Source organism: Triturus cristatus, chromosome 4_2 (assembly GCF_964204655.1).
Source record: "Triturus cristatus chromosome 4_2, aTriCri1.1, whole genome shotgun sequence".
Classification (NCBI taxonomy): Eukaryota; Metazoa; Chordata; class Amphibia; order Caudata; family Salamandridae; genus Triturus; species Triturus cristatus.
This window is the reverse complement of record NC_140586.1, coordinates 593,045,088-593,063,289: the sequence shown is the minus strand read 5'-3', so window position 1 is coordinate 593,063,289 and position 18,202 is coordinate 593,045,088. Positions and strand designations below refer to the sequence as shown.

The 18,202-nt window shown below is 49.2% G+C and overlaps 1 protein-coding gene across 2 annotated transcripts in view; it reads left to right on the top strand.

Moving 5' to 3' along the window:
* Positions 1–18,202, top strand: part of RABGGTB (Rab geranylgeranyltransferase subunit beta) — a 231,668-nt gene that overhangs the window by 100,886 nt on the left and 112,580 nt on the right. For both annotated transcript variants that reach the window (XM_085602257.1, XM_085602256.1), the window contains exon 5: positions 11,015–11,067. In XM_085602257.1, the coding sequence (XP_085458383.1) occupies positions 11,015–11,067 (53 nt within the window). The remainder of the gene's footprint in view (positions 1–11,014; positions 11,068–18,202) is intronic.

Genomic DNA, 18,202 nt, shown 5'->3' with positions numbered 1-18,202 from the left:
GTAACTCCCTTGTAGCTCCGTTGGAGCCTCAGTCGTTGCCTGCGGCCTACCCTGCCTCTCGGGGCCGAATGCGACTTCGGACAAGGTGCAGGCCTTTGTCGGCCTTGCGCCATTTGTATGCCCCGCCGGGTCCCTCCGAAGTGCCTTTGAGCCCCGCGGATCCGTCGTAAGGGTTTGCCCCCCGTGCCGCCGCCTCGTTCCTCAGCTACGCCGGCACCATACCCTGCGGCGCCCTCTGCTCCGGCCTCGGTGCCGGCTCTGGATCCGGCTTCGGCGCCGAGCACGGTGCCGCCGCTGACGCTGGACGTCGCCGACCCGGGACTGGTGTCTTACCCTCCCATTCCATTTCTTAGAGGGGAGTTTATCCCGTTTCCCAGGGCACCTCGTCCTTACCGGCCTCTTCAGCAACCGGTGGACGAAGGGGAATACTGGGAAGGGTCTGAGGACCCTCTTGCAGCTCAATGCGAGGATGAGCCTGAGTGGGAAGGTGAAGTGGATGGTCCAGTGGTTCTGGATTTTTCTCCACACCCTGATACTCTGTCCCCTTCTTCCGTGGCCACGGAGGAGGTTGGGACTTTTTTGGTGGTTTAGCGTCGGGCAGCTGAGGCTCTTGACCTCTAGCTCCCTTCTGTAACTATCAGGACCAATCTCCTGACTGAGGTCCTGCAGCCGAAGTTGTCCTCTGCGGAGCCGTTACTGCCCTTCAATGAAGCGCTTACTGCTATCCTGTTGGGCACCTGGATAACACAGGGGTCCCTGTAGACAAGAGTGTGGCGCGCAGCCATCGCCCGGCGATACCAGCTTCCTCACACAACACCCGACGCCTGAGAGTCTGGTTGTCCAGGCTTCTGCCTCGCCCAGTGCGTTCCCTTCTGCTCCTCCGGACAAGGAATCTAGGAAACTGGAGCAATTTGGGAAAAATAATTTCACATCTGCCATCTCTGGGTTGCGGGCAGTGAATACTGCGTGCCTGCTCGGCCGCTATTCCCATTCTGTGTGACACTGTAGCACAGGAGCTGCCTCAATGCCCTGTGGAAGCACGGGCGGTTTTTTCCCAAGCCATTACCGAAGGGAGAGATGCTGCAAAATGTACTATTCATTGTGAGCTTGACACGGCCGATTCTCTTGGTGGGGCATTTTCCACAACTGTGGCGCTCCGTCGTTCTGCTTGGCTCCGAACTACTGGCTTTTCTGGGGATGTCCAGAACACCCCGTTGGACATGCCCTTTGATGGTACACGCCTCTTTGGTGATGAGGCGGATAGCACTCTAGAACGCTTAAAGGACTCTCGGGCTACGGCCCAGTCCTTGGGTCTCGCCACCACGCGTCCACTCGGGGTCCACTTTTCGGTCCTGTCAAGGTCGGGGCGCCCTCAGGCGCGTTCTTTTCAGACCCACAAGGCTGCGTAGCCACCGTCTCAGCGCAGCAGCAGGACCCGCCGTGGTGGGTCCCGAGGACAGCAAACGGGTCAGTCTACCACCTCCCCTGCCGCCACCGCTTCAAAACATTCCTAGTCCGGTGTTTCAGGCCCACCTGACGCCAGTGGGTGGCAGGATTCGCCATCACCTTCCCCACTGGTACTCCATAACCTCGGACAGGTGGGTTCTGCAAATAGTCCACAGGGGCAATTCCCTCCCCTTCGAATCTACCCCTCCAGCCATGCCACCTCAGTACCACCGCATGTCGGGGGAACACTTGTCAATTCTCCAGCAGGAAGTTACGGCCCTCTTGGCCAAGGAGGCCATCAAGCGCGTTCCGACGCCAGAAGTAGGTCGTGGTTGTTACTCTCACTACTTCTTGGTTCCGAAGGAGGACAAAGGTCTGCGCCCGATCTTAGACCTCTGGAACGTCAATCGCTTCCTCCGGAAGGAGAAGTTCAAGATGCTCACGCTAGCTCTGGTCTTGTCTGCTCTAAACTCGCAAGACTGGCTGGTAGCGCTGGACTTGCAGGATGCTTATTTTCATATCCCCATCCTGCCAGCCCACCGGCGTTACCTACGGTTCACGGTGGGCCACGAGCACTTTCAGTTCACCGTGCTCCCTTTCGGCCTTACCAGTGCCCCTCGGGTGTTCACGAAAGTGATGGCGGTGGTCGCAGCTCACCTGCGCAGATCAGGGGTTTCAGTCTTCCCCCTATCTCGACGACTGGCTGTTGAAGGCGGACTCGCCCCAGGCAGTCGTCTCCCACCTCCAGACTATGGCCGACCTCCTGCATTTGCTGGGGTTTTCCATCAACGTGCCGAAGTCGCACCTGATTACCTCTCAGAAGCTCCTCTTCATTTGAGCAGTTCTGGATACGGCGCAGTTTCGGGTTTATCCTCCCGAACAGCGAGTCCAGGACTTTCGGGCTATGATTCCAATCATTCGACCCTGGTCCTGGGTTTCGGTCAGGAAGACACTGAGGCTGCTGGGCCTCACGGCCTCCTGCATCCTGCTGATCGATCATGCCAGATGGCATATGCGGGCTCTGCAGTGGGACCTGAAGTTCCAGTGGACGCAGCATCGGGGGAACCTGTCAGACTACGTCCAGATCTCGGAGGGCACTGCACAGGACTTGCAGTGGTGGCTCACGAACCAGCGTTGGGTCAGCGGCAGATCCCTTCCCCAACCGGAGCACACAGTGGTGACGGACGCGCCCCTCCTGGGATGGGGCCGCCACATGGGAGAGGCGGAGATCAGAGGCCTCTGGTCTCCGGTGGAGTCCAAGCTCCATATCAACCTTTTGGAGCTCAGGGCGATCCTACTTGCACTTAAAGCATTCCTTCCCTCTGTCAAGGGGAGAGTAGTGCAGGTGTTCACAGACAACACCACCGCCATGTGGTACTGCAACAAGCAAGGCGGGGTGGGGTCGTGGACCCTATGTCAGGAGGCTCTAAGTCTCTGGACGTGGCTGGAACGTCAAGGCATTTCCTTGGTGGTTCAACCATTGGCAGGTACCCTGAACGCCAGGGCGGACGAACTCAGCCGAAGGTGCATGTTGGATCACGAATGGCATCTTCACTCAGAGGTGGTGCAAGGCCTCTTTAAGCAGTGGGGAGAACCTTGGTTAGATCTATTCACCACCGAAGAGAACGCGCAATGTCAGCAGTTCTGCGCGTTGAGTTTCCAAGGTGGCACTCGCTAGGCGACTCTTTTCGTCGCGAGTGGAGTTGCGGTCTGTTGTACGCCTTTCCGCCTATACCACTTCTGCCCAGAGTGCTGAAGAAGATCAGGCGCGACCGGGCCCAAGTCATTCTTGTGGCACCGGACTGGGCTTGAAGAGTTTGGCATCCCGAGCTACTCAGTATCAGCGTGGATCAGCCCGATCCAACTGCCTCTTCGGGAGAATCTCCTGTTGCAGCAACAGGGGACGGTCCTCCACCCGAACCTGTCCAGCCCCCACCTCCTTGCGTGGAGATTGAGCTAATTCCATTTGACTTGCCTCCCAAAGTCTGTAATGTGATTCTGGCAGCCAGGCGTCCCTCCACTAAAACTGTATACGTCCGTCGGTGGAAAAAATGTGTGGCATGGTGCACAGCAAAATCTGTTGATCCTCTTCTTCCCCTCTTTCTGAGGTCCTATTGTTTCTCCTTTCTTTAGCCCAGCAGGGCTCTGCTTTGGGCACTATCAAGGGCTGCCTCTCTGCTCTTTCAGCCTTTCTTAGGTTGCCTGATCATCCCTCTCTTTTCAAGTCCCCGGTTGTCAATAGATTTCTCAAAGGCATTACTCACCTTTCCCTCCTATTCCTTTTTTGATGCCTCAATGGGACTTGAACCTGGTTCTCACATATCTGATGTGCGCACCCTTTGAGCCTCGTCATAACTGTCCTTTGTGGTTATTGACTTTGAAAAGTGTCTTCCTGGTGGCCATCACCTCCGCTCAGCGGGTGAGTGAGCTCCAGGCTCTTTCCTGCAAACCTCCATTCCTGGCGATTCATCCGGACAAGGTTGTGCTTCATCCACGTCCCTCCTTTCTACCAAAAGTAGTCTCTGCCTTTCATCTCGGGCAAACTGTCACTCTGCCCACTTTCTTTCCGCCTCCTTCAAGAGAAGAGGGGAGGCTCCACCGTCTGGACCCAAAACGTGCGCTTTCGTTCTGTCTCAACCGCACACAACAGTTCCGGGTGGATTACCAGCTCTTTGTTGGCTACGTGGGCGTCAAGAAATGCCAGGCTGTGCACAAGCGCACTATCTCCTGATGGGTTGTCTTGTGCATTAAAGCCTGTTAACTCACTGGCTAAAAAGGAAACTCCGGTTGGGCTGCACGCCCATTCAACCAGGGCAACAGCAGCTACCACAGCATTGGGACGCTGTGTCCCCCTGCAAGACATCTTTCAGGCGGCCACTTTGGCCTCGTTGCATACTTTCACTAAGCACTATTGCCTTGACAGTCCGGTCCAGAGAGACTGCTTCTTTGGCCCTTCGGTTCTCCGTGACTTTCTGGTGTAATCTCACTTCGCAGACTTTGCTTGGGTATGTATTCTAAGATAAGGAATCTATCACTAACGTGTCTCTTTCAGATGCACAAGTTACTTGTGTAACGATGTATCTGTAAGAGACATTAGTTAGTGATAGATTCCTTACCACCCGCCCATCCTCCCCGTTCTGCGAACTGTTCTCTAGGGTTCAGGTCATCCCTTTCAGGGCCCTACTTCTATTGCACCAGTAGTCCGTCTCTGGCATGGCTCTGCGCTTCTGGCACGGAAAAGTTGTGTACAGAACTGACGTCAGCGCGCGTGGGCGTGTCTAAGTAGCTCTGACGACGTCATCTCGGCGGCTACGATGCCAGCGACTTAGGCAGAGTCGTGCGACGATGCCTACCGACGCGCAGGGGTACTGCTGACAAAAACTTTCCGGATCTAGTATGACGCCTGCGGATATTATAAGGTAAGGAATCTATTACTAACTAATGTCTCTTACAGATATATCGTTACACAAGTAAGTAACTTGTGCTTCAAGGTTCTTTTCCCAGTTCTCCCTATGCTAGATTTAGTCCCTCTCCCTCCGATCCCTTTTCCAAACCATAGTATTGTAGCCATGGAGTCTCTATTTTTCGAAACTTTCGGGGACACCCTCTTGCCGCATATGTCACTTTCTCCACTACCATATACAGATTCTGACAGTTTCTCCATTCCTGTAGTGTAGGGAGTTGGGGTGCACCCCAGTAGCGAGCTATGTCCCTCTTAACTACTACCAGTCCCAGGTAAACCAACATCAGCTTATCTCGCGGGAGATCCACCTCTGTGGGGATTCCCAGTAGGAGGTATCGAGGTTCCATCTCAAGCTGAGCCCAGAGTATATTGTTTATTTCCTGCACTACCATATTCCAATATGTTTGAATCCGGTTACGTTCCCAGAGGGTGTGTATAAATGTACCGCTTTCTGGGTGGCATCTAAGGCAATCCGGGTTATCTGCCCTACCCATAGTGTGCAGTCTCACTCTATCAAAGTAGGTCCTATGTAGGATTTTATACTGAATAAGCCGCAGTCATAACTTAATCGCCACTTCACGTGGGTGCATAAGGGCAGCCTCCCAGTCAATGTCCTCTAACGGGCCAGTAGTGAGTTCTAAGTGGGCATAGTTTGTCAGGCATATTGGTAATTTGTGTTTTGTATGTTAACGAGATGGCTTGGCTCAGGATCTCTTCCTGTAGGATTCTGCCTTCTAATGGGGCATATTCCGCTAGTGTCTCCGCGTCCAATCCTTCAGCTCAGCCCGGCATGTTGCAGTTGAAGGTAAGCATAGGATTGAGTCTGGTGAAGTTGATAAGTGGCTTGGAGCGAGGTGAACAGGGCCAATGTGCCTTTTTCCATAACTTCACCTAACTTGGAGATTCCTATTAAATCCCATTGTTTAAAACCTCTCAGTTTTCCAATTTCCTTCTATCTAGTTCCCTCCCATAAAGGAGTTTACCTTGTGGGTTTCTTATCCCATTTCATTTGCTTCTCTGCACTTTTCCACGCCTCTATTGTTCGTTGGGTAGCTGGGAGGAGTCGGCTACAGCCTTTACCGCCATAGACGTAGTGCAATTGTGTGTGGTCTCAGAATTGCAGTCGCTCCAACATGTAGATGGTGTGGTCTCTTGGTGTATGATTCCATTTGTTAATTATAATGAGGTTAGCCGCTCTGTAGTAAGCCCTGATATCTGGTAGGGCCAGCCCACCGTTGTATGGGTTTCGTTGTAGTGTTTGTAGCACTATACGTGGTTGGGCCCAGTCCCACAGAAGCAAGCGTAGTTCGCTACTAAGGGTTGTGTATACATTCTCTGGTATTTTGCAGTAGGAGTTTGGCAAAATATACAGCAACTGTGGGAGTGTGATCATTGTGTACATAGCAGCCCGCCCCATGATCGTTGGAGGGAGTTTCCACCACCTCTTAACATAGTCTTGAAAATGTTAAATGATTTGCTTGACATTATGGTCGAAGTTGGCTGTTATGTTAGTAGTAATATAAAGTCCAAGGTATGTAAACCCTTCCAGGGATAATCTTAGGCAGCTCGGGTAGGCCTGGGGTTCCACCACCCCTGCCACTGGGTATAAGGTAGATTTATTCCAATTAATCTTATACCCCGCATGGCGGCCATATTCCTCAAAGATTTGCAGAATTTTGAGGAGTGTCTCGGTCGGGTCTGTAACATACAGTAAAATATCATCGGCGTATGGCGATATGCGTTCGGCATCTAGATATCGGGAGTCGTCTAGAAAACCACCTAGTCCTTGGCTGGTTCGAACTAACCGGGCCAGAGGTTCCAGTATGAGAGCAAATAGGGGAGATAGGGGATAGCCCTGCCTAGTGCCTCGTTGAATCTGCCAACTCGATGACATTGACCCATTGACTCTTACTCTGGCCTCGGGCGCATTATAAAGAAGTGTCAAATATTCTCTAAACGTAGGGCCAAATCCAAATTTTTCTAAGGTGCATCTCATAAAGGGCCAATGAATGGCGTTGAACGCCTTCTCAGCGTCGAGGGAAAGGAGCAGGTGGGGGCTCTCTCGGCCGTGTACTGTCCATCCAATTAGCCAGGTGCCGTAACTTAAATCGGATGGCACGTTTTGGCATAAAACCGGATTGGTCTCTATGTACCAGGGGGCCAATGACTGTTAAGAGCGGCATTGCAAGAATAGTGGCCAGAATCTTTGTTTCGATATGGGCCGATAGGAACCATTTTCTTCTGGTGGCTTCCCTATTTTATGGATTTCCAATACAGTGGCCGTTCGGAGATCTTTTGGTAGAATCTCTTGTTCTTCAGATGCCTGATACATCTGCAGTAAGTGTGGGGCCAATAGGCCACTATTTAATTAAAAAAAATTCCCCCAGGAATCTATTTGGGCCCAGGGTTTTCCCTGACTTTTGGCGGCCAATGGCCGCCGTTATTTCCTCAAGAGTTAGGTCTTCCTCCAGTCCATCTCTATGCTCTTGGGAGAGTGAGGGCAACGTAATAGTGTCTAAGTAGTGGGTGATTTGCGCCACACTAGTCTGTGGTTTAGCTGCAAAGAGGTCTTTGTAGTATCGGGCAAAGACCCCCTCGATTTCTGCAGGTGTGGTATGTGTGTTGGTGTTCCCGAATGGACAATACCCAGCTCTCCTCCATTTCCTTCCTGCCCAACCACGCATGTAGTTTTCCTGCCCTATCAGCTATTTTGTACAGTCGATCCTGGACTGCCATTTGCTGGGCCTGCACCTCTCGAGCCGCTAGCGCCTGGTATTCCCTTCTAGTTATTTGAAGTTGACACAGTGTATGGCTGTCTGGTGTAGAGGTATTCTTTCTTTCTAGACCTCACAGTGTGCCCTCTAGGGCCGCCAACTCTTGGATTTCACGTTTCTTTTTATAGGCGATATTCTGTGCCCTGTCCCTGAGTACAGTCTTGTATGCCTCCCATAAAGTGACCGCCGATTGTACGAAGCCGGCGTTCTCTTTAAAGTATAGCTCTCAATCCACCCTGAGCTCTTCCGCAACTCTTTAATCTTTCAAGACCCAAGAGCTCAATATCCAATTCGCAATCTGATTGCCACTCCTCCCTCCCACTGTCAATAGAAGCAGTGAATGATCTGAAATGCCCCAGGCCAAGCATCCTATTTCCTCCACCTCTGTGATCTCCCCTGTGGGAGCAAAGAGGTAGTCCAATCTAGAGAACACCCTGTGAGCCCCTGAGAAATAGGAAATAGGCCTGCCTAGTTGGATTTTGTCGGCGCCACAGAACGGTCAACCCGAGGCCTTCTTGGAACTGTGCCAATGTCGTGGGACCATGGGATCCCGCTTGTGTCTGTGTTTGATCCATCGAGGGCTCAAGTACGTCGTTAATATCCCCCCTATAAGATGTGTGGCGGACTCGGATTGTAGTAAGAGCTCTGTCAATTTTATCTAATGTGCGTTGCTGCAGCCGTGGAGGAGCGTAAGCACTCAGCTCCAGGACACTCTTGAATAGCCCTACAAGTGCATGCATGCATTCATTCATTCTTCTTCTCAAAATGTTATGTATCTGGGGTTTGACAATCATACGAAACATTTGACTACAAGCTATTTATTTGCTCCATTGGATCTTTGGTGAACGCTTTATGATGATGACTTGGTTGTGATGATTTCTCGATGCTTCTCCGTTCTACTTCAGACAGATCAAATCGAGAATTTTAATTACTCCTAAGTAGTCTCATTGGAGGTGGAGTCCTGATGTTTTTCATTTGTCATTTCTTTATCACAAGAAGAGATTTCTGCTAGGGCCATCTGCTCTGCAGAATGCCATTTGGGATATTTTATCCAAGCCTTCCACCACTGAACTTGACTTCCTGGTCAGTGTTGCCTAAGTGTGCATGTTCAACTTTTTGATTTCAATTTCCCTCACACTTTAAGCAAGAGCACCCACATTTACTCACAAATCCATGAGTGATAGGCCTTAATGGTTTTCCCCCTTGATGGCGTAGCAAGTATGCTCATGTAATGACCAACAGTATAGGTGCTATGCTATAACTCAGCATGTAGAAGTGTGCTTCATTCAGCCTACCTGCCATTCCTTAGCTTGCGATATAGTAATCAACCGTAACTCATTAGAGCAACATCTCTTTTGGGTCCTACTTTGGGTTGCCAAACGAGGGAATTGGATACCTTCAGCTGACTCGATCATTCTACACACAGCATCAATTAAAATGTGGTACACAGTCTGCGGAGGAAAGTCTGCTGCAAACGGCCGTTGCCAGTGTCCGTACTTGATTAAGTAATAGTTGTTTTGTTTGTAGGACATGCTGTCCAATTAGACTTGTCAGTGAAGCTCCTTTATAACTACCTTCCTGTATCCCAGCACAACAGACTCTTCATTAGTTTAAGTCCTGCAGGTCATTGATGTGATTACCTCCATGTTGGCCCTATTAGAATTTTTTTTGCACCTCCTTATGTCTGACAAGTTTCTTACCAGTTGTCAGATCCTTGATCTCATTTCCAGCCAAGGGGGTTTAATATATAACCCTTCTTTCCATTGCTGATCTTGAGAAACTGCATGTCGAAGATATTAGACATGCACCCTGCATTTCTAATGACTATATTTATATGATGTACTGATAGGCAGCCCTCCACACACAAGAAATTCCAAGCAAGTGGATCAGGATTTGTGACTGAAAGACATATACATCTGTTGAAGGTATTCCACTCCAAATGGTCCATCACTGCCCAGCTGTGGGACATAGGTTAGTAGAAAATAAGCCAATTAGATAGGTTAGGTGGGCAGAAAGAAACTAACAGGCTTACCAGAGATGCTGCTGCAACACATCTGTTTGAAACAGCCTTTATCCAATATCTGTGGGGCACACAGACATTTTACGTAAACGAGTGGTGGCAAAGAGCCATCAGAGTCTGCAAGATATTTGCAGAGGGGATAGATCGGGCGCTGGAGCACTGGCACAGTGTAGTGTTAACCACAGAAAAGGGAACTTAAGGAACTGGTGCAGTGCGATCTGTGCTGCAGAGTGGTAGCTGGAGCTAGCAAACTGCCACAATGCGCCTGGTAAAATTGAGGAAAGGGGTCAAGACATAGGGCAGAGGTGCGGTGCCTCAAAATGGAACAAGGGCAAATCCAAGTGCTGCACCTTCGAGAAACTAAAAAATAACCAACATGGGCAGCCTTGTTAGACAACAGCTGAAATGAAACCTGTCCCTTCGGCACCCTTCTTGGATCGAAGTCTGTGTATAGTTCTTTCTTCTAATCCCCATTAAATGATCCATCACTGATGAGGAAGATTTATCCATCTACCCTCTTTGTTCTATTGGACATTGTGGGACATACTATCACCATTTGAAAGCAACTGCGCTCCTTTCTAATCTATTAAAGACAGATAACCGGTTCAAGGCCCAGTAAACCAATGGGTCAGAGTTTGCTGACCTGCACTAAAAAGCCTCTGTTGAATTCAGAAGACCAAGGCATCCGTCTGTCCAGCTTTGAAAAGGACCCTTGGGAATACTGTTAATGGTGTAGCCTCTTAAGTAAAGTTTAAACATGCTAGAGTGGATTTACTTAAATGTGGGGAAGCTTGGCCAATATAAAACGTAATAAATGTCAACATCTGTATATACAACTTACAGGTGAACTGCTTTGCACAGGTGATCCCCATGACATAGGTGCCATGAGTATTGGAATAGGCATCTCTGCTGGGCACCAGACATGGCATAAGACTTTCATGCTCATGCCTTGACAGGAAAATGTCTTGTCTTGCACATTTGACCTCCTTACATAGATCATGACTGGATCACAAGAATGCAGACTGATGTGCCTTGCAGTTTGATATTCAAAATGTTCTATGCCGGTTAGAGGTGAGTGTATAAGAATGGTGCTATAAAGGTGTTTCTAGAGAAAAGTCAGTCCATTTAAATTTGTTTAAACATTGGTGTTTCTCATCAGATATTTTTGCTTTTATTATTGGTTCTCTTTCTTTACTACAAGACGTTTCTTAATGTTTCGCAGTCTACATCATTCATAATTGATCAGGTTTTAGTACACCCATTATTAACATCAGTTGTTATATCCACAATAAAATTGTGTCTTTCTTCCAGGAGAAATAGATACAAGGTTCTCGTTTTGTGCCGTAGCAACCCTCGCTCTTCTGGTAAGTAGCAAAATTGTTTTTTATTTTCATAAGTTTACCTACTATTCGGTTTCATACGTGTAGCACGTCACTGAACATACTAGGTATACTTGCATCAAGAAACTGATGGGATACAGTCCTTCCAACAAGTCTAATATCATTTTACTGTCTTCCTCCCTCTCACAAAATAACGACTATAAAAAGAAACCCTTCACCATCTCTAGAGTTGTGGTGTGTTATATTATTTGGATGGAAAAAAAAGTGCTTGGTGCATTTTACATGAGTACCTTAGTAATGAGATGGGTACCATTCATGTTTCAGTCAAGAAGTGATTAAGCATGTTGTGGATGAATCCCTTCCAGCTGACTAGCTGTCCAGCTGCTTTCAGAACAATGAAATACCCTGGGTGTAGACCAGTGTGATGTGGGAACATCTGTCAATACATGTAACCTGTCCGATCCTAATATTATTCTTTATCCATAACATTTTGACATATTGCCAATAACAAGCTTCATGGGGAAGGTAGCCCCTGGTTTTTTTATTTTATTTTTTTTATTGGCATTTTCATTAACATAAACCACATTACAACAACAGAAACAAGCCAGTTGGACAGTGTATCTCCCCACAGCCGTATGTTCTAACGTGGGACAAACATGGAGAATAAAGGATGCAACATCAAATCGCACATTTGACTGGGTATTATCTGCATGACTCTTTTTGTTGTTAAGCCTGTATCTTTATTTTACCCTACGAGGGCCAACAATGGTACGTCTTCCCTTCACTGCAGTTCTACAACAAGAAGGGTAGCCCCCTGTTGGCACTGTTTTGAGATGCTGTTTATTTACTTTTGCACTGTGCTACGTTTTAAGTTTTAATGGGCAAATTTAAAACAAATTCTGAATTTGAATTGCACTGAATTACTAGAGTCAAACTAATATGTTTTTTTCGAAATAAAAGTCCTAAAGTGAGAAGGAAAAAACAAAATTAGAAAAGATCAGTCATTAGACGGAGGTCTTTTTAAGCTTACAAATGTATTTTTTAATAACCAAATTTAATTATATAGGGCAAAATGGAGTAAATGACCAGAGCACACAGCGCATTCACGTCGATAGACCGATCTTGCCAAGTTTTTCCAGTAGCCCCATGCTTTGTAGATTGTTTCCTCCAGTTACGGACACCTGGCATGAAAAGGGATTTTACTCTAGGTCAGCGGGTGGACACCTCCACAGAAACCATTGGTCCAATGAGGTAGGGGTTGCAACAGTCTAGAAAGTCACACCAGGTCTGGTCGGGACAGCAGATACGCTGTAAGCAGGGCCCAGAAGTCCTTGGGATGGGAAGTCTCCGGTAACTCCTCCTCATAAACCCAACAACTTATCCTTGTAGTAGAGCAAATCACGAAGCCATTTCTTTACCGTGGGAATTGTATTAGCACCCCAACATTGCGCCACAGCCCTCTTCGCAAATAGAGTAGAAACTGCAACAATTCGCCTATTACAGGGGTAAAGGCGTTCAACATAACCCAGCAGGCATTTTTCAGGAGGGCAGTGCACAGGCTCCAATACGATATCAGTAAGCATTTTCACCACAGCAGTCCAGAAAGCAAATACACCCGCACACATCCATGCCACATGTTAGAAGTCTGCATCCACCATTCCACAGCGCACGCAGTTAGCAGTCTCTCGCAGACCATACCTACAGAGTTGAGAAGGGGTGTAGTACATCTGATGTAAGAATTTGAAGTGAATAATTCTGAGATTGCAATTAGCTGTGAGACGGCCAGTGAGTTGGCAACACGCCATCCAGACCTCCGGCGCAAGAGTGGTACCCAAGGCTGGCTGCCAGCGTAAATAAGAGGGTGATCGCCCTGTTCTCGCTCGCGTAGTGAAGCATTATAAAGTTTAGTGATTAAGCCCTTACGCCCCTCTCCCGTCCGCATCGCCTGCAATGCCTGTAAAGTAGTGGGCTCCACAGGGTTCTCTGGGTAAGCAGCGTGAATAGCCTGTCGGACCCTGACGTATGTCAAGCCAAACATAAAGCCACGGTCCGTACCATTCTGCGCCTCTTTCAATGTTTTGAATTGACCATTCCTATGTAAATCACCCAACCGAGAGATATCCACTTTAGCCAACTCACATAAGGCCAGTGTCTCTCGTGCCGCAGAAATATCAGGGTGTTGAGCTTGGGGTAGCGATGAAGTGTATAAATAGGATAACTGAGCCTGTTTCGCAAGCATTCGCCATGCCCACGCCGTGCACTGTACAGGGTTTATTTCAGTTCGTGGGCCACCTGATCCACCCGACAGAATCGCCACCTACAGTGGCATTGGAAGGACAGCATCCAATTCAATAGCCACATGGGGCTGAAGGCGTTGGGGGAAATGCCAATAATGCGCAAATTGCGCCTTAGCGCACAAATAGTATAATCTGAGGTCGGGGCCTCAAATCCACCCTGATCAGAAGGTCCCACCTGCAACGGGGTTTCTTACCGCCCCATACAAACGTCAGCAGTTAATGATTGAAGAGTTCGAAACATGGCCGCATTCAATTTTATAGGAATATTTACAAAGAAATAAAGCAGTTTGGGGAGAGAGGCCATTTTTGCGACCGCTATCCTGTCTGCCAATGAGAGGGGCAAATGCACCCACCGCTCAGCCAGTTCCGTGATGCGCGTGACCGTAGTTCTCAGAGATAACCGTATCTGGATCCCTGTGTAACCACACCCAGAGATAATTTACAGGATCGGACGTCCAGGTCAGTGGATATTCCATCTCCATTTCTTTTGTGTGCACCGTAAGGGGAAACACCACAGATTTTGACCAGTTGATCCCGAGGCCTGAAAATCTCTCAAACCTCACATATTCCCCGAGGAGTGCAGGCAGGTATATAGCAGGTTCACGGACATCAAGTAACATGTCGTCCGCATAGAGGGAGACTACCAGTGGTCCTGCCGAAACCTCAATGCAGCCGCAGCGTGTTTCTGACGTAATTTGCAGGCTAGGGGCTCCAAGGCAAGCGAAAAAAGCATAGGTGACAGGGGGCACCCCTGTCGCTTGCCTCTCCCAATGGGGAACAACGATGACACCCACCCATTGACCCTAACCCGGGCCACAGGGGAGTCGTACAGCACCCTAAGCCATTGTAAGAAGAATGGCGGGAAGCCCATCCTAGTCAAAACCATGAACATAAAAGGCCAATTTAAGGAATCTGGCTTGTGCCGCATCTAGCAGCAAAGCGACAGCTTGAAAATCCGGTTCGAAATAATGTAAGGTGGAGAAGATCGTGCGCAAGTTGTGAGCTGTAGAGAGTGCCGTTACAAACCCAGACTGCTCAGGCAGAACCAGTAGAGGGACCTGCGGTTGTATCCTGGTGACGATAATTTTTGCTAGAATCTTTGCGTCAATATTAATGTTCTAGAGAGGCCGGTAGGACTCGCACTGATTAGGGGGCTTATCAGGTTTCAATAATGTAACAAGCAAAGCCTCCCAGACGGAAGGTGGCAGTGTCCCCTTCTCATATGCTTCTGCATACACTCCTAAAAGCCTGGGGGCCAGATCTTACACGTAAGCTTTATAGAATTCGCTGGGCAGCCCGTCCATCCCTGCGGCCATGCAGGTTGGTAGGGACATTATGGCTTCTTTAACGTCTTCTTCATCAAACGGTTGTATAAGATATTCGCGGTGCGAATTAGATAGCCACCCTAACACAACATCATCCAGGTATGCGTCAATCTCTACAGCCGGCGGAGAAGCCCTAGAGGTGTAAAAATGCAAAACGGTATTGCAGAGCTCTGTTGCGACCAGGGCGGCCTCCCTCGCCATAGTAGTGCGCGGTTCTCCGATGGGAGCAGTGTAATAGCTCCTGGTCAACAGTATTGTTGTGTTCCGTTACAAGTTCCCCTACTGCAGCCAGTTTAGCGGTGGAGGGATCAGATTCATACTCACATTCTAATTTGGAGATATCAGATGCTAATTTTATAATTTGTTGTCTAATATCGCACAACGCACCGGATTGGGCCCCTATGCAAGATCCTCTAATGGTCACATTAAACGCCTCCCATAATTCTCCCGCGCTATCCACTGACCCCTCGTTCTCCCTAAAGTTTTTTATCGCCTCAGCAATAGTCTGCCTGAAGACCGGATCAGTGAGCTCGGAGGGTTGAAGTCTCCACTCAAAGGGCGGCCTCTCACAGGTGGGAATCTGTAATTCAAGGAGTATTTGGGAGTAATCGGAAAGGGTACGAGCTTCATGTGACACTGCCACTACCCAAGTACAAACTATCTCCGAGATGAGCCAAAAGTCTATACGGGACCAGGACCCATGTGCAGAAGACACGAATGTACTCTCCCGGCCAGCAGGGTGACGGCTACGCCAGATGTCATGCAAATGACCTGCGTCCATTAGCACTTGTGCAGCTTGTTTAGTTCGCGTATCACTGCTGCCAGCTCTATCCACTGTAGCGTCCAGACAAACGTTAAAATCGCCTCTCCAAATGATTGCAGCAGGGGGAAATGTAGAAATTCTACGCCACACATCTGATTAAAAAGAGGGGTCATCAATGTTGGGGTTGTAAACATTCACAAGCAACACACTCGTGCCACTGAATTGCCCATGCAGGATCACCACTCGTCCACATTCATCCGCGTCCGAGTGAACCACCGTGAATGGAACACCTTTTTTTGCCAGAGTCAGCACACCCCTAGAGTAGGTTGAGTAAGAAGACACAACTCTGGCACCCGCCCAGAGCGCACCCACTTTTTTTGCTGTATCATCAGTTAAATGCGTCTCTAGCAAAAGGGCTATTTGCACTCCCATGCGGTCTACATACGCAATACCGATCTTATCTTTTTCGGTGTAAGGAACTTAACTGTACTGTTCATAGTTTAAACCCATCATTAACTGAGCACATATGTAATACAACACGTAATGCATGCCCCAAGTACCATGGAGTGTCTGATCGGCGGATGTCTAGACCAGCTTCACTATCATTCTGCCTTCCCCAAAACAACCCCCCCAAACACCCACCCACTTCAGCATCCCCAACTTGCCAAAGCCATCCCAATGCCATACCATCCTCCCCCCCCCCCCCCCCCCCACATACCCAGCAAAGAGCATAACCATTTGGGGTGCTCCCAGATTCGGGGGCATTGAGTGCTGCTGGCCTCCCACATAGTAGGAGGTGGCTGAGCAGGTTTAACTCTTCGCCAAGATAGAAATACATCCATGGCATAGCACATATTGTAACAAAAAAGCAAATGCACTCTGGGCAGTGGGACACCTCCGTAGAAGCATAGCTTAGTATATCTCTATGAAATCTGTAACCGGTACATTCAAAATTATATAGTCAACCTAGGAAGGAAAAACGGACATTATGAGAACACAGCAGCATTAATAATTTGGTTTGCCCATGTCATCGTGACTTAAGCAGGTGCAAACATCCTACTGTGAAATTTCTGCATGTGGCCAAAGAGCACTTAAGGCACTTCACACTAACCTACAATGATTCAGTAGCAGTCAGAAAAAACATGCGTGGATAGGATCCAGCAAAGGTGTACATCTCCCTGCTACTCCTCAACGTCCGGTGCAGTACTGGTCTCACGTCTCCTGCGCTTTAGCTGTTTAGCGTGCTCCAGAGCAGCCTTTGGAGAGGAAAATATTTAGCAATCCCCGTCCGACCCTATACGTAGGCAGGCAGGATACAGCATCGCATACGGGACCCCTTCCGTTTGCAGGAATTTTTTCACGGTGACAAATTCTCTCCAGAGAAAACTGCCAGCGAGTTGCCTTGGTGGATTATAGTGCCCTTATCTTTTGCCATCCTCAGTATGGTATCTCGGTCCCTATAATTCAAAAGTCTGGCTATGATGGGGTGGGGTGGAGCCCCCGGGACTGGTCTGGCGGCAAGGGATCGGTTGGCGCGCGCTACAATAAACATGCTAGGGAGTTGGTCAGCGCCCAATAGTTCTGTAATAAGCTTGCTATGAAGGTCTCCATTTTTCCCACATTTGTGGATTCCGGCAGCCCAGTAATTCGAATGCTGTTGCGCCGGGACTGCGCCTCCAAATCTTGATTTTTGGCCTGGATGAGGGCCAGTACTTTACCCATATTGAGTGTCTTTTCAGAAACTTCGCTCAGGCCATCCTCCGTAGCTGATACCCTATGCTCCACTTCCCCCATTCGAGCATTTTGTTTTTCTAGCTGGGAGAACGTGGTCTAGCCGATGATTAACTGAAGCCATCATACCCTCAATTGACTGTAAACTGCGCTACATAGCCAGCAAATTGGATTCCAGCGTAGGGGGTGGGCGTCGGTCTGGGCATCCGCCTCCGAATCAGAGGCAGCCTTCTGCAGAGTTTGGATGGTTTGCGTGCTTTAGAAGTGAGGCGAGGCTGTGAGTTATCTGTCCTCCCCATTGCCGCTCCCGCTGTATACACCACCAGTGGCCAACAACAAATGAGGGGTGTAGAGCACAGGAGGAAGTGCAAGGCCCCAAGAAGTCCTCAGCAGACCCCAGATGTATCATGATCACCAGGCGCCAACACACCTCCCCACCATCCAGTCAGCACACGTCCAATCTCTGGATATGCCAGCAAACTGCTTAAATATCGTCAGCTCTCGACCTACAGCTATGATCTGCCAGATTATGTCCAGTGTAGGTTCAGGTACCATGCGCACCCTCACATCACGTTGTTACTGCCATACAGCGCCAGCGACCTAGTTATATCAAGTGTGGGTCGTCTAGGGCGGGTGATGGGCACTAAACACACACTGTACCCTCGACAATGCCCAGATGACTAAGCAACCTCCAAATGCGACTGGCAGCAGATTAACACACGGGAGCGCAATCAGCCATCAATCAATTAAGCTCCCAGCCGGTCCGGTCCCTTGATCGCGCCCGCTACTATTAATTGAAATTCAGGCCTCCGAGCGCCGCACCGGCCACAGCTCGCAGGCTGCGACCCTTACCTAGGCCCACGCTCTCCTTCGCAGCCACAACCTGGGTCGAGCTGCACCCCACTCACGCAGCCGGCACCGGCAGGCGCCAGCACTTCCAGGCAGCGTCCGTTGATCTCGCAGTGCAGCTGGGATCCGCAACCCAGAGGCAAGCGGCGTGTGCTCCGTCAGGGCCCGGCAGCCCCCTCCGCACTCGTCGAGCG